Source organism: Eulemur rufifrons, chromosome 14 (assembly GCF_041146395.1).
Source record: "Eulemur rufifrons isolate Redbay chromosome 14, OSU_ERuf_1, whole genome shotgun sequence".
NCBI lineage: Eukaryota > Metazoa > Chordata > Mammalia > Primates > Lemuridae > Eulemur > Eulemur rufifrons.
This window is the reverse complement of record NC_090996.1, coordinates 29,190,261-29,207,646: the sequence shown is the minus strand read 5'-3', so window position 1 is coordinate 29,207,646 and position 17,386 is coordinate 29,190,261. Positions and strand designations below refer to the sequence as shown.

Sequence of the window (17,386 nt, the reverse complement as noted above, 5' to 3'; positions counted from 1 at the left end):
ATAAAAATATAACTAGGAAATCTGCATTTGCTTGGAAATTAATCTATTTATTAATCTGCAGTTCAATTAAATTATAATTGCAAAAGTTAGGAAATATTTTGAACCAAATAAGATGTGGGCTCAACTAAAGCAGGTTTTAGAGGAACATTTGTAGATTTAAATGTGAAGTTAGGAAAAAAAGGGACTGAAAAGATACAAGTTTTAAATATCAAGCTGGAATAAGAACAACAACTCAAAACCAAAGAAAGTAGAAGGAAATAATTATATAATATCATCAGGAAATGATGAAATGGAACACTGTAAAATAGCAAGCCAACTAAGGTAAAAGTAATGCTTTGAAAATCTTGATAAATCGATAAATTTCAAATATGAATAGCGAAGAAAATGAAGAAAACCCATCACCAATATCAAGAATGAAAAGAGGGACAGCACTATATATATTACAGACACTTTGTGCTGATAAGTTTGAAATTATGTTGAAATGGAAAGAACAACTAAAATTAACATTAAAAAGATGTCAGAAATAAGAGTGGTTCTATATATATTTTAAAGATTTAATCATAATTGGAAAGTTTTATTACAAAGTTAACTCCAGGCTCAGATGACATTAGTGGTGAATTCTAACATCTAGGGAAAAAATAACGCCATTAATATACAAATTAGTCAGAGAATAGGAAAAGACTTTCTGGTTTTGTGAGGCCAGCATAACTTAGTTGTGGAAACCTGATAAAATATAGACTCATCTCTTATTAACAATTGATGAAAAAAAATCCTAAACGGGGTCGGGCGCAGTGGCTCACGCCTGTAATCCTAGCACTCTGGAAGGCTGAGGCGGGAGGATCACTCTAGGTCAGGAGTTTGAGACCAGCCTGAGCAAGAGACAGACCCCTGTCACTACTAAAAATAGAAAGAAATTCGCTGGACAACTAAAAATATATAGAAAAAATTAGCCGGGCACGGTGGCGCGTGCCTATAGTCCCAGCTACTCGGGAGGCTGAGGCAGTAGGATTGCTTGAGCCCAGGAGTTTGAAGTTGCTGTGAGCTAGGCTGACGCCATGACACTCTAGCCTGGGCAACAGCGTGACACTCTGTCTCCAAAAAGAAAAAAAAAAAAAAAGAAAAAAAACCCCAAAAGACAGATTTGTACTCTCTGATCTCTAGACTACTATAAAAAGACACCATTTACAGAGCATTAAAAAAAAATCTAATATCTAATGCAGTAAAGGACTAGAAAAAGACTTGAGACATATAAACCAAAAAATAAAATGGCAGACATGAATCAAACTGCAAATTATGCTGGTTTGACTTAGAATTTTTTGACTTTGTGATGGTGTGAAAGGGATAGGCATTCAGTAGAATATCAGTACATTACATGAGATATTCAACGCTTATGAAATAGGCTTTGGATTAGATGATTTTGTCCAACTGCAGAGAACTAATGTAAGTGTTCTGAGCATGTTTAAGTTAGGCATTGGCTAAGCTATGATGTTCAGTAGTTTAAGTGTTACCTGTATTGAATGCATCTCTGAATTGATTTTTTTTTTTTTTTTTGAGACAGAGTTTCACTCTGTTTGCCTGAATAGACTGCCGTGGCGGTAGCCTACCTCACAGCAACCTCAAACTCCTGGGCTCAAGCAATCCTCCTGCCTCAGCCTCCCAGAGTGCTGGGATTACAGGCGTGAGCCACCGCGACCAGCCTTCAATTGATGTTATTTTCAGTTTACAATGGGCTTACTGGGATGGAACTTCATCGTGAGTCAGGGAGCATCTGTTTATTACTAATAATGTTAGGCCAGGTGTGATGGCGCACACCTATAATCCTAGCACTGTGGGAGGCCAAGGTGAGAAGACTATTTGAGGCCAGGATTTCGAGACCAGCCTTAGCAAGAGCAAGACTCCTTCTCTAGAAAAAGATTAGGAAGACATGGTGGTGCGGGCCTGTAGTCCCACCTACTTGGGAGACTGAGGCAGGAGAATCGCTTGAGCTCAGGAGTTTAAGGTTGTAATGAGCTATGAGAATACCCGAGCACGGAGCGAGACTCTGTCTAAATGAATGAATGTCAATTGTGAATGTATTAAACAATCTGGTCAAATGGCAGAGAATGTCAAACTGGAGGGGGGAAAAGCATCCAACTATAAGGTGTCTACAGGGGACACACTATGGATTCAAAGAGACAAATAGGTTGAAAGTAAAAGGATAGGAGAAGATACATCGTACAAACAGCAAAACACCACAAGAAACCTAGAATGCCTCTACTGATACCAGACAAAATAGACTAAAACAATATTGCTAGAGATAAAAAGGGATATGAATGAAACAAAGGTTGGTCCTTTAGGAAGGTATAACAATTATAAACATACGCACCTAATAACAGAGCACCAAAATAGATGAAGCTACTGATAGAACTGAAGGGAGAAATAGACAATTCAACAATATTTTGAGACTTTATACACAACTTTCATAATGGATAGAAAACCAAGCACTTAAGTAAGAAGTCTCGAAGTATAAAACAACTAGACTTAAGAAACATCTTTTGAACACTCCACCTCAAAACAGTGGAATATACTATGTACGTTTCTTAAATATACATAGACCTTTCTGCAGTATAGACATGCTAGGCTGTAAAACAAACCAGCAAATTTAAAAGGATTGAAATCATAAAAAGAGCATTATCATATCACAGTGGAATGATGTTAGAAATCAATACCAAAAGAAAATTTCAGAAATTTACAAATATTGAAAACTAACACATTCCTAAATAACTAATGAGTCAAAGAGGAAATCAAAAGAGAAATTAGAAAATACTTTGAAATGAATGAAAATGAAGACAGCATACCAAAAATTTTGGGAATACAATTAAAGCAACTTTTAGATGGAAATTTATAGTGATAAATGCTATAAGAGAGACCTCAAATTAATAACTTAGACTTTGATCTTAAGAAACTAGAAACAGAAAAGCAAAATGAACCTAAAGTCAGCAGAATGAAGGAAAACATAGGCTGGGTACGATGGCTCACGCTCATAATCCTAGCACTCTGGGAGGCCAAGGCAGGAGAATCACTTGAGTTGAGGAGTTCAAGACCAGCCTGAGCAAGAATGAGAACCCCATCTCTACTAAAAATAGAAAAAATTAGCTGGGCATGGTGGTGGGTGCCTGCAGTTCCAGCTACTCCGAAGGCAGAGGCAGGAGAATCACTTGAGCCCAGGAGTTTGAGGTTGCTGTGAGCTAGGGTGATGCCACGGCACTCTAGCCTGGGCAACAGAGTGAGACTCTGTCAAAAAAACGATGAGAGTGGAAATTGACAAAAATGGAGAAAATCAATGAAATCAAAAGTTGGTTTTTGAAAAGATCAATGAGCTACACTGATGAAGAGAAAGAAGGGAAGACTCAAATTACTAAAATGAGGAATGAATGAATATTAATATTGACTTTCCGGAAGTTGAAACAATTATAAGGGAATACCGCAGAAATATCCCAATTGTATGATTCCACTAAATAGATGAAATAGACAAATTCCTAAAAAGACACTACCAGGACTGATTCAAGATCTGAACCGACCTATGACAAGTAAAGACATTGAATTAAGACACAAAGAAAAGCCTCAAATCTGTTGGCTTTATTGGTGAATTACACCAAACATTTAAAGATATCAGTTCTTCACAAATATTCAAGAAATAGAAGAGGAAAGAACATTTCCCAAATAATTCTGTGAGGCCAGTATTTTCCCCATACTAGAAGTAGATAAGGACATGAAAACTATAAAACAATGTCTCTTATGGATGTAAGTGTGAAAATCTTCAACCAAATACTAGCAATTAGAAAAGGATTTTTTTTTTGTTTTAAAATTTAGAAATTTAAATTTAGTTTTCACTTTGTATTTATTTGTTGACCACTATACTAATGAGGAAATATAAAGGATTATACATCATTACCATGTGGGAATTATCTCAGAAGTTCGAGGTTGGCTTCGTATCATATAAATTGAATAGAGAACAAAGTCACATGCTTGACTTAAGAGATGATGGAAAGCATTTTCTGACAAAATTCAGTGCCCCTTCATGGTAAAAACATTCAACAAAGTATCGAACGTTTGGAACTTTCTTAATCTGATAAAAATATGTCTGTGAAAAACCCACAGCTAATGTCATGCTCTGGTGAAAAACTGAAGGTTTCCTCCTAAATCAGGAACAAGATGACCTCTCTTACCACTTCTATTCAACATTGTTCTGAAAGATCTAGTCGGGAAAATTAGGCAAGAAAATAAAATTGAGATTGGAAAGAAAGAAGACATCTGTATATAGATGACATCTAGTAAATGGAAAATCCTAAGGAATCTACAAAAAAACTATCGAGGATAAAAACAAGTTCAGTAGTGTGGGCATGCTGGCTCATGCTTATAATCCCAGGTCTTTGGGAGGCTGAGGCTAGAGGATCTCTGGAGCCCCAGAGTTTGTGGTTGCAGTGAGCTAATGATGACACTGCAGTCTAGCCAGGGTAACAGAGCAAGACTCTGCCTAAACAAACAAAGAAATAAAACCCCCCAAATGTTAGAGGACTTACTTACCCTGAATTCCAAACTTAGCGCAAAGCTACAGTAATCGAGACGGTGTGGTACTCACATAAGGACAGACCCATAGGTCAGTATTATTTATTTTATAGAGATAGCATCTCCCTATGTTGCCTAGGCTGGATTCAAACTCTTTGGTTCAGCCTCCCAGGTAGCTGGGATTACAGGCTTGCACCAGGCACACACCACTGTGCCCAGCCAACCTTCCCATTTATACTTAATTGATTGTTTACAAGTGTCAAAACACAATTCAATGAGAGAAGGAATAGCCTTTTCAAATTGCACTGGAACAACTGGATGTCCACATGCAAAAGAATGGATGTGGACCCCAATCTGACATATACAAAAATTAACTGATAAATTTTCATGATCTTGGATTGCATAGTGATTTCTTAGCTATGACACCAAAAACACAGGCAACAAATGGAAAAAATAAATTGGATTATCAAAATTTAAAACTTTAGTTTTTGAAAGCATACCATCTAGGAATTGAAGACAGCACACAGAATGGGAGGGAAAAATTATAAATCCTATCTTATAAGCGTCTTAATCTAGAAGATATAAAGAACTACAAATAACCTAACTTTTTTTTTTTTTTTTTTTTTTTTTTTTTTGAGACAGAGTCTCACTCTGTTGCCCAGGCTAGAGTGAGTGCCGTGGCGTCAGCCTAGCTCACAGCAACCTCAAACTCCTGGGCTCAAGCGATCCTCCTGCCTCAGCCTCCCGAGTAGCTGGGACTACAGGCATGCGCCACTATGCCCGGCTAATTTTTCTATATATATGTTTTTAGTTGTCCATATAATTTCTTTCTATTTTTAGTAGAGACGGGGTCTCGCTCTTGCTCAGGCTGGTCTCGAACTCCTGACCTTGAGCAATCCACCCGCCTCGGCCTCCCAGAGTGCTAGGATTACAGGCGTGAGCCACCGCGCCCGGCCTAACCTAACTTTTAAATGGGCAAAAAATCTGGATAGACATTTCTTCAGAGAAGATAATAGAAGTCTCCAAGAGGCACATGAAGAGAACCTCAACATTATTGGCCATCAGCGAAATCCAAATGAAAATGATGGTGAGGCACCACCTCACTTGCTATTCTAAAACAGATAAATAACAAGTGTTTGTGAAGAGGTATTAAAATTGGAACCTTCATCCACTGTTGGTAAATGGCAATTGGTCCAGACGCTTTGGAAAATGATCTTGCAGTTCCTTAAAGGTAAAATAATAGAGTTGCCATGTGACTATGCAATTCCACCCCTAGTTGTATGTAGTAAAAAGAAAACTGAAAACACATGTCCACACAAAAACTTGTATGTGAATGTTCATAGCAGCGTTATTTACAATCGCCAAAAAGTTGAAATAACTAAAATATCCATTAATGAATGCATAAATGAAATGTTACATATCCATATGGTAGAATATCATTCAGTAATGAAGATCTGTTACATGCTACAATGTGAATGAACCTTGAAAACATTCTAAGAAACCAGTCAGAAAGACTATATGTTGTAAGATTCCACTTACAGGAAATGTCCTGAATAAGCAAATTGATAGAGACGCAAAATAGTGGTTATGTAGAGCTTAAGGGGGATGGAGGAGAATAAAGGTGTGACTGCTAAAGGGATTGGATTTAATATGGAAATTGTTCTAAAATTGATGTGGTGATGGTTGCTTAAGTCTGTGAATATTCTAAAGACCATCATAAATGGGCGAGTTGTATACTGTGTAAATTATTTATTAAGCTTTGTGTGTGTGTGCACACATCATACTTTATATACTGTTTATACATAAACAAACACATACATTTCTCTTTTTTAATACCAGCAGGATTGTGGGGAGTTTTGTTATTTTTTTTTTTTTCCACTCATACTGGAGCACAGTGGCCACAATCATAGCTCACTGCAACTTTGAACTTTTTTTTTTGTCTTTGCCACGTTCCATATCAAACTCCCAACTCTTGGACTCAAGTGATCCTTCCACCGCAGCCTCCTAACAGAAATTTTTTTTTTTTTTTTTTTTTTGCATTGATGGAGTCTGGCTCTATTGCTCAGGCTGGTGTTCTCTATTCCTGGCCTCAAGTTACGTTCCCCCCTCAGCCTTCCAAAATGCTGGGGTTACAGGTATGCAGCACTGTGCCTGGCTGGTTTGTTTTGTTTTGTGTATATTTACAAACTTAGTTTAAAAGTTATATGGAGCCGGGCATGGTGGCTCATGCCTGTAATCCTAGCACTCTGGAAGGCTGAGGCGGGAGGATTGCTCAAGGTCAGGAGTTCGAGACCAGCCTGAGCAAGAGTGAGACCCCATCTCTACCAAAAATAGAAAGAAATTATCTAGACAACTAAAAATATACAGAAAAAAAATTAGCTGGGCATGTTTGTGCATGCCTGTAGTCCCAGCTACTTGGGAGGCTGAGGCAGAAGGATTACTTCAGCCCAGGATTTTGACGTTGCTGTGAGCTAGGCTGAGCACCACAGCACCTGGGCAGCAGAGCAAGACTCTTTGTCTCAAAAAAAAAAAAAAAAAAAAGGGAAGGCCAGGTGCGGTGGCTGACGCCTGTAATCCTAGCACTCTGGGAGCCTGAGGCGGGGAGGATCGCTCCAGGTAAGGAGTTCGAGACCAGCCTGAGCAAGAGCGAGACCCCCGTCTCTATTAAAAATAGAAAGAAATGATCTGGACAGCTAAAAATATACAGAAAAAATTAGCCAGGCATGGTGGCACATGCCTGTAGTCCCAGCTACTAGGGAGGCTGAAGCAGAAAGATTGCGTGAGCGCAGGAGTTTGAGGTTGCTGTGAGCCAGGCTGACACCACAGCACTCTAGCCCAGGCAACAGAGCGAAACTGTCTCCAAAAAAAAAAAATAATAACACAGCATATATTTATTTTCTTTTTGATAGGAATTCTGCCTTTGAAATAAAAGAATGTTAGTGTTTACAGGGCATAAAGCTGTAGCGCAGTATAAAGAAGTGTGTCTTTAGGTGAAGCTGCTTATTTTATGCATCCTGATTACCAAACTAAATATATATATATATATATATATATATATTCTTCACCATGGTAGAGGAAAGATTTGCTCTGTCCATTGTCTCTGATGGAAATGACACAAAAATTGTATTAATCAAAAGGCAATCAAATAATATGGAGTCAGAGAGGAAAAATAAAGTTCTATAGGTATATTATTAATAGGCCCTTAATGAAAATATTATGCTGTTTTTCTGGATTTTGTGATGTTTAGACATGTCACGTTTTAAAAACTTGTAATGTGTTGTAATTTTTTTTCTGACTTTAAATAAATATTCACCTCAACCTTCAGGTCTCACAAAACCTGGAACTGTACTTGATCAAATGATATATTGAATAAAAAGAATATAGTAAAAGAAAACTTCAAGTATGAAAATAGATAATGGTAAATGAAAATATAGATAACTGGTCTACCATGTGTCAACATAAATCACTTTATTTGCTTATGTTAGGCCTTTGATTGCCTTGTAAAATTGTTTTAAACCATTTACCTACTCATAGTTCACATCAAAGGTAATGTGAATACTAAGGTATAAAAACACCAACATATTTTTTGCTGCTATATAGTAGATTCCTCTTAAATTATGAGAAGTGATTAAGAACTATTTTTTAAGGTAAATTTTAAAATTGGCTTGTTTCTTTGAACTGCCATCATGTCATGTATGTTGTTGCTTGTTTTATACTCATGACTATTGGAAATTACTCCCATAGTACCATTTATTTGGAAATTTGAAAATTAGTAAAGCTTAAAAATGTACTATGTGTAGTAAATGGAATGTTTTATTCAAAGCTTTATTAGTTTTTATGAAGAAGTGCAATTTAATCTTTCGAGTAAACTATAGCCTATTTGTATGATTAAATTAAAAGTCAATGCTTGGCCGGGCATGGTGGCTCACGCCTGTAATCCTAGCACTCTGGGAGGCCGAGGCGGGTGGATCGCTCAAGGTCAGGAGTTCAAGACCAGCCTGAGCAAGAGCGAGACCCTGTCTCTACTAAAAATAGAAAGAAATTATACGGACAACTAAAACATATATAGAAAAAAATTAGTAGGGCATGGTGGCACATGCCTGTAGTCCCAGCTACCCGGGAGGCTGAGGCGGTAGGATCACTTAAGCCCAGGAGTTTGAGGTTGCTGTGAGCTAGACTGATGCCACGGCACTCACTCTAGCCTGGGCAACACAGCAAGTCTTGAGACAGCAAGACTCTGTCTCAAAAAAAGGAAAAAAAAAAAAAAATGGTTATATCCCTGAGGTGATACAATAAAAAGTGGTCAGATAATCATCAGGCTTAGTATGAAGTGTAGAGGCTTATTAGCAATATAGGACTTGAATTTATGTAGTTTATGTTTATAGAAAAAATTGGAATTTGTATGTTTTCAGTGACATGAAAATGGATGTAATTTCCAATGAAATGATTATCTAAATCTGGAGAGATAGTGTCAACATTATTTTAATATTGTAAAGAACTTGACTGGAGAATTGGATTTAAATATGATATCTTAAATTCCAGGATATGAACGATGGCAAGTCCAGATAAAAGTAAACGGAAGATATTAAAAGCCAGAAAAACAATGCCTACAAGTTGCCGAAAGCAAGCAGAGATGCTGAATAAGTCAAAGAATGTTGAAGCACTGAAAATAACATCAATTGGGAGTAATGTTCCAAATAGTAATCAGAATTTAAGTACTGGTGTCATAATTAGCAAATGTAGGCATTCTGAAAACATTGCTTCTTCATTAGACTCTAACAAAAATTCAGTATTTCTACAGAAAAGTAAAGAATCCTCTCAGAATTTAATAAAACCAGTAGAAGAAATTGTTAATCCAGAAACAAGATTGGAATATGTTGCTGAACAAGTTGTGTGTCCAAGTAAAAGAATAGATTCTCCCAGCAAACTCGTTATACAGGAGGCAGAAGATCCACAAAACACTTCTGAAAACCGTTCTGAAAATCATTTTGAATATCAGGCAAATGTAACAAGATCCTTTTTTGAACCTGAAGGGGCTTGTAATGTAAACTCCATTTGCTTTCAACCTAGCATATTAAGTGATCTAATTCAAATGCTAAAGTCTACAGGAACCAATACCTTGGATGATAAGAGAATTGACAAGATGGCTTCTCATTTAGAAACAAATTCCAATTCAGAGTCACATGATAAAAGACAAAATGACAACATTTTAAGTTCAGACTCAAATTTTATGCCTGGTGAGAAAAAACCTATCTTGGTGAATTCTATTAATTTCAACAACTGTGCTGCTGATGTTTTGAAAAATGAAGACTCCAGTAGAACCTGTCATTCCAGCATTTCAAATTGTGAAAGTACAGACTCGAAGGGGCAGTCATCACCTGATGCTGATAATAACAACGGTAAGTGTATGCTTATGCATATTTTGGACAAATTACAATAGTCACTTTCTTTGGGGGGATTTTAAAGTCTCAAATATACAAATAGGTAAAGTACATATAGACAGGAAAAAACTATGACAACAGTATTTCAGAGTACCTTATTCCTGAACCATTTTTGATGGGGAGGGGGAAGGTTATCCACCATATCAAAAGGGAAGTTAATCCTGACAAAGAAGGGAATCAATCTCTTTGTGTTTACAGTACAAAAAAAAAAAACCAAAAGGTGGCTTATAGTGATTGGTTCATTTTATCTACATCTCTTATTCTGAAGTTTTGTTTATTAGATTAAGAAGGAGGCTAGGCTGGGCACGGTGGCTCACGCCTGTAATCCTAGCACTCTGGGAGGCCGAGGAGGGTGGATAGCTTGAGGTTAGGAGTTCGAGACCAGCCTGAGCAAGAGTGAGACCCCCGTCTCTACTAAAAATAGAAATTATCTGGCCAACTAAAATATATATATACAAAAAATTAGCTGGGAATGGTGGCGCATGCCTGTAGTCCCAGCTACTCAGGAGGCTGAGACAGTAGGATCGCTTAAGCCCAGGAGTTTGAGGTTGCTGTGAGCTAGGCTGATGCCACGGCACTCACTCTAGCCCGGGCAACAAAGCGAGACTCTGTCTCAAAAAAAAAAAAAAAAAAGCTAGTTAGAAAAGAATGGGTTTTTTTTTTTTGTTTGTTTATTTTAGAGACTTGCTGTGTTGCCCAAGCTGGAATGTAGTGGCGTTATAACAGCTCACTGCAGCCTCCAACAACTCCTAGGCTCAGTGATTCTCCCACCTTGGCCTCCCAAAGTGCTGGGATAACAAGTGTGAGCCACAGCGCCTGGCCAAGAGAGTGAGTCTTTAAAAAATTGTTGTTGAACCCATTTCTTTCTATAGGATTCACCTGTAAATCACATGCTAAGTATAAGATGATAGATAATATATACACTTATACATATTTGTGTGTAGAGAGCCATTAATAGAAACACAAAGTGATTAAAAACTGAAGTTTGGGGTTATAACATCATTAAAATAGTAAAAGTAAATTTCATTAGAAGTGTAGGGTATTTAAGTTAATGAAATAGAAGAAAAAACTGATTTCATAGGATAAATTTTGTGTTCTTGTCTAGGCTACAGAGCAATCATTTAACAAGATCAATTTAAGATTGCTTAAAAATAATAGGATCATCTATTAAAATTATGTAAGTCTGCCTAAGTTAACTGCTTGTAAAAAAGAAATGTAGGACCACTTACATAACTATAAATAGAGAGTTAAATTGTATAACTTATGTTTTTATTGGGGTATGTGTGTGTATTAAATAAGATTGAAGGAGGAGTGTATCTGAGACCACAACCCTACCTAAGATATTCATTATTTGTTAAAGGAATAGTTTTGGGGAATATTCATGTGCAGTTACATATTCTAAAAATGCTGCCATTGTCACATTTTAGTTTTTCCATTTGCTTAGAGGTTCTCTAAATTAGAGAATTCCTCTTATCTTCAATCTTTCCATCTCCCCAAGGCCATTACCAAAAGAAGAGGATGTTTTCAGAAAACAAAGAAAATGTTAAACGCATGAAAACCTCAGAGCAAATTAATGAAAATATTTGTGTAGCTCTGGAAAGGCAAACAGCATTGCTGGAACAGGTAAAATATTGGGGCTTAAGTATTTGCTTCAAAACTTATTTTTGACTAGTAAAAAATGGCAAAAAGTAACTGATCTCCACAATGACATAGTATAGATACCTTTCACTTGACGTAAAGCTGGTGTGTGAACACCAAATTAGCAGACAAGATTAGGGAAAGAATTATGTACGTTACCAAAACATCTCTAGTTTCTTGAAAATGATCCCATGCAGAGTGACCTAGGGAATCATATGAAGGTACAGTCCTGTTGTAGAAATGGGCTTTCAATGTTACACTGAAATATCTGTGTGAGTCAGACACTGCTTGACCTTTATTTAGCTTTGCTAAACAGTCTGAGCTCTTTTGTACTAGTCATGGAGCTCTCTGATCTGCAGCTATATCTGATTGTAGACCTCATCACAATTGACCACTACTTCATAGACTCAGACAACCCAATAGTCCATTGCAAAGTCCTACATTCAAATTTACTTGCCCTAATTTCCAAACTTAACACAGATAATGGTGTATCATCTGACATTTTGCTTTACAGCATCACTAAACACACTTCCTGCTTTCATTTTGGCCTCATTTCATCTCATTGTACTATAGTCTCAATACATGTCTGATCAAGTCTGAGTTGATGTATAATGAGCTTCAGTGCTACTGGAATGGCTGTAATCAGGACCTGTTTTGATAATTATGTTTTACTATTTCACTATCACTACTAAAAGGCATTATGTGGTAGATAAATGTCTTTCGGCTGTAATGGACCAAAATTTCCCAATCAAAACTATCCTGCACAATGTTTCCGAAACACAAACACTACTGTTTTCTAAAACAGACCATTATAATTACATAATTATATAATCCTATGAATGTGTCTTCACTTTATAAAAGGAAATATTTTTGAAAGACTCATGCAGAACCAGCTTAAAAGGTGAGTCAATAGTGTTTCACTTTCTATGTCTTGATTTTCTTCCAGGAAGACCAAAAGAGACATGATAAAAAATAAGTAAATGGTCTATTGCTGGCAGAGGGGGGGTAGTAGAATTATCAATCTAGCCTTAGGCCAAGTTATCCAAGAAAAAGTTTAGGGATTCCATCTGCATCTTATTCCTAGTGATTAGTAGCTGCATTAGGAAACAAGTTCTGATATGGACATACTATCTCTAAATAGCTAGCTTTTCCTCACTTGTTAAAATTCACATCCAAACAATTATCTCTCTAAATCACATTTGTATGTTCACCTTGTTTCAATTCTACTGAGATATAGGGCTCCCCATTCTGAAATTATTCATCCCTCCTGAGAGTCCTAGAGCTATTTTCTCTTACCTTTTGTGATTGCATAAGGATCTTGGTCTAGTTCATTCCAGTTAAATTACTGAAGTGGAAGGGTTTTTCCTCAAAAATCCAAGTTATTCACTCTACCCACTGTCTTAGAAAGTTGGGACAGATTGGGGAGATATTTAAGTTTGTACCTTCTCCAAATTATAGTCTAGTCTGTTTGCTGTCTGCAAATTGAAATCTGGACTTCCATCTGACTCCATAATGTTGGGCACATTACCATTGGAAAAAATTTATGACATATTTGGTGGAGGATATTGTGTTTTCCTTCTGTATAAGGAGCATTACCATTAAATGAGAAAAAGCATTCACTCTAACCAAGAGGAATCACTCCTTGGTGGACACTTAGTCCAAAATAATCAAGTTTAAGGATCTCCCTCTGTCTGCATCACCAGAAGTACCTATTTAAGTTGTGGTTTTTTGAGCTAATAGTGAGAGACATGTTTTAGGCTACTGTTGTCTCAAATTTACCTGATAAGAATCACTTGTAGTTCCTGTTAATTATACAACTTTCCAGGCCCCTTTCCTGAAGATTCGTTTGATAGATCCAGGATGGGACCTAGGAATTTGTGATTTTAACAAGTATCCCATGTGATTCTTCCTCACCAGGGAAGTTTGAAGAACACTGTAGAAAGAACACAGTGTCTCCATGTTTAAAACATTTAGATACGTTTTGCAAAATTGATCTGGGTTATGAGCTTCACATATTGACCCTAGCCAGTGAACTGACAAGCATGTGATGATCCGTAAAACCCACACATGGGTAGTAGGTAATGGCTGTAGGTAAAAAAAAAAAAGTATGTGTTTCTGACCATTTGTTTACATAATAATACATTTTAAGCACTTGTTTGATCAAATATTTAAAAGTTGTAAAAGTAAAAATGACAATCATGTATAATAACATTGTGAAACCATGGAAGAAGTGGCAGTATGGAAGAGATCAAGTAGACAGCCTTGAGGAGGAGAACAGCTGGAAACAAGAAGGAAAAACGTGGAGAATAATGAAATAAAATTAAAGAACATAACTAATCATCCAGGTGATATCAGTATAAAAAGCTTAACATAGGAACTATGTGTTCCAGTTTTGAGCACCATGAAGCAAGATGTTGAGGGGAAAACAGTATAAATATTACTAATAAATACCTTAAATGTATCATGATGGGTGTCATTAAGAGCAACAGACCTACCCTGCTTTGAAAGTTTCTTATAGGAGGATACTCACCGAGAAGAAAACTACAGTGAATGTTTCTTAATGAATAACCCAGCAGAGCTGTTCATATCAATGAGCATTGAGATTAATTATTCTCCCTGAAAATGGGCCACTCTGTTTTCAAGAAAACAGCCAGATAATGAAACTCATTCATTTTTCATAAGATAGCTACTATAGTCTGTTAGAATAGCATGCATTATGCCAGGTAGCATTAGTTGCTACATAATTGTCCCTGGCATCTTTCAATTTTAGCAATAAGCCACCTTCTAAAAACATGCAACTAATGGTGATTATCTTGCATATTTATTTCCCCTCATATCAATTCAGTGTTTTTTTTTTTTTTTTTATTTTATGGAGCTCTTTCACACATCACCTTATTGTGTTCTTATAAAAATCCTTTGACTATCACTTGTTCAACAGACATTTATTGTATTATCTACCCATTTGTGGACAAGGAAAATGAAGCCCAGAGATGATATAACTTCCCAAAGGTCATATAGCCTGTTTAATGGTAAGGTCAAGGCTCAAATTTGTATAATTTTTTCCAAATCTATTACAAACCAAACAACCATTTTCATTGGGCTTTGGTTTTCAGATTAGTAGAGCTCCTTTTTATGAAACAGTAACTTTTAGTTAAGGTTATTAAAAAAATGTAAATGGGACATAGTCTTTAAATTATTCCTATAATGTATATTATGGAATTCAGCTGGCACCGTAGGAGACTAAAATTTGCACTATGAGAATAAACTTAATTTCTAGCATGTCTGCATATTTAAATATTGAATGTGTTCTGTGAGTCTAATATTCAAGTTTTATAAAACTTGTAATATAAACATACAAATATAAATAAAGTATGTTTTATTGGTTATAGTAAATGTAGAAAAGAACAAAGCTACTCTTAAAAAGCAGAAAAGAAAATGGCTTTTAAATTTGAAACATGGGGTATTTTGGTTTTTATTTTAAAATTCTAGGTCAGACATTTGATTCGACAGGAGATCTGTAGTATAAATTACAAACTATTTGATAATAAACTGAAAGAATTGAAGGAACGCATTGGGAAGACACAGTGCAGGAATAAACATGAAGCAATAGCTGATGAACTCTTCGTAAGTTTTTATAATTTCATGTGATTTTATTTGGGTCCTTTTAGAAAGTAGAATTTGACGATATCTTTCATATTAGGAAAGGAGACCCCAATCTGATTCCTGGACACAGGCCTAATGTATGACTATACCATAGACAATAGAATTTATTATATCTTAGCAATATTGGCTCTTGAGAAATACTTTTAGAAATACTAGGCATTCTGTGTCACTTAAAAGACTTAATCCATGGGCAATCTCTTCGTTCTAAATATATCCTTTACTAGAGCTTATGCAACCTGTTTTCAAGCTTTTTTGGACTTTTTTGTTTTGTTTTACTCTTCTAGGATTACTTGCTGATTGGCATTTCTTCTACCAACATTAATTTTATTGTGGACCAATTAGAAGTTTGAGGTTTTTATCTTCCATTCGTGAATATCATACAAGCATAAAATGTGGTTTAAATATTTTGCTTATATAAGAATTTCTCATTTATTTGGGTAAATGCCTAAGTCTTACAAACTACTTGGGCCAATAATTTTCCCTCCATCTCTATATGATATGTTATTTAGTACTCTGGTTTAATATTTATTTGTTTTTCTCTTTTCCTTCTAGACAAAAATAGGAAAACTTCAAAGACGTATTAAAACAGTAATATCTCAAAGGAATTGTTTGAAACCAAACATGTTATCCAATAATACAACATGTGAGGTTAGTATAAACACACAGGAATTTTAATAACCTCGTCTAACATTATACGTAGTTGGATTATAAGAAATGAATATATTTCCAAGTTAGGACAGAAGCCTTAAAGGACACTAAGTTTATACTTAGAATGTTCCCTCGAATCTATCTCTGGAGAAGACACCCTTAAGTAGTAAATGCCATTTGTATTACTTTAGTTAAGGAAGTAGAGAGGGGATTAGTGATTACCTAAACTATCTCCCTCCCACCTTCATTTTATTAAGAAAAATATCAAACATACAGCAAAGTTGAAAGAATTTTGTAGTGAATACCTATACACTCAGCACCTAGAGTTTACCTTTAATATTTTATTATACTTTTATCATTTTCTGTCAATCTGTTCACCCAGCAGTGGTCCCCAAGCTTTTTGGCACCAGGGACTGGTTTCATGGAAGACAATTTTTGCACTGATGGTGGTTGGGGGCGGTGGGGGGTGGGGGGTGCTGGCAGGGATTGGAGCTCAGGTGGTGATGCTGAGTGGCTGTAAATACAGATGAAGCTTCCCTTGCTCACTGCTCACCTCCTGCTGTGCGCCCCCTACTCACCTTCCTAAGTGTCATGGAAGACAATTTTTCTATGGACAGGGACAAGGTAGGGTAGGGGGGCGGAGCTCTGCAGCCCCAGTCCCTAACAGACCTTGGACCCATACTGGTCTGCCCAAGGTTTATAAGCAAAGTATAGAAGAATTGACTTCTTTCTTCTTGCTTATAGTAAAATGTGAGAAGAAAGAGATGAATTGAAGGAGGAACTGTTCAGTAAAAAAGAACCAGGACTTGATGATTTGGGAAATTCTCACTATCCAGATTGCAAAAGATTCTAGGAAGTTCACTGTCAGAAAAGCATGCTCTATAGAGAAAGCCAAGGGTTTTGCTGGACAGCTCTTTGCTAGTGCCTTGGAAAGCTGAGAAGGTCACCTTATTCAGTCACAATGAGCGTTCTTTGAAATTAGACTAGGACTCTATTTCGGCAGGCAGTTACCATGTTTAGATTTAGTCAAAAGTTCACTGTATTCAGTCACGCAGAGGGCTTTTTGAGGAAGTTAGGCTTATGACTCTTAGCATATGTGGGTTAAACCTGTTTGGGTTTAGCGTGTAGATCCTGACCACCTCTTGTGAGCTGTAGTTACAATGACAATTGACTTTTAAGAACTCCCGCAGTGCTGTACTGGTTGGGCTTCTTTCTTCTGGCTCTACTTTCTTCTGTTCAGTCTCTGCAGGTGCTGCTATTGAGTAGGAAGTTCAGGAAACAGTCTATGGTCAGTGGTGGATTGGGCCTGCCACTGCCTAAGGTGTTAGGTGGGGACCCATCTGACAGTGCTGCTGTGGTAAATTGGGCCCCCTAATTCTGCAGCTATGGAATCAGGGGTTGAGCACCACTGCTACAGGTTTGGGGTAAAGGATGGGTCCCTGGCTTCC

General features: G+C 36.7%; 1 protein-coding gene and 1 long non-coding RNA gene across 3 annotated transcripts in view; one reads left to right on the top strand and one right to left on the bottom strand.

Annotated features, from left to right (window-relative positions):
• Nucleotides 1–17,386, bottom strand: part of LOC138394310 (uncharacterized) — a 70,162-nt gene that overhangs the window by 7,252 nt on the left and 45,524 nt on the right. The gene's annotated exons all lie outside the window — the stretch shown is intronic.
• The window catches only part of ATF7IP2 (activating transcription factor 7 interacting protein 2), a 43,273-nt gene that overhangs the window by 4,789 nt on the left and 21,098 nt on the right, over nt 1–17,386 (top strand). The window contains exons 2-5 of the mRNA XM_069486137.1: nt 9,091–9,947; nt 11,488–11,612; nt 15,117–15,251; nt 15,843–15,938. Of these exons, the coding sequence (XP_069342238.1) occupies nt 9,101–9,947; nt 11,488–11,612; nt 15,117–15,251; nt 15,843–15,938 (1,203 nt within the window). The 5' untranslated portion in view covers nt 9,091–9,100. The remainder of the gene's footprint in view (nt 1–9,090; nt 9,948–11,487; nt 11,613–15,116; nt 15,252–15,842; nt 15,939–17,386) is intronic.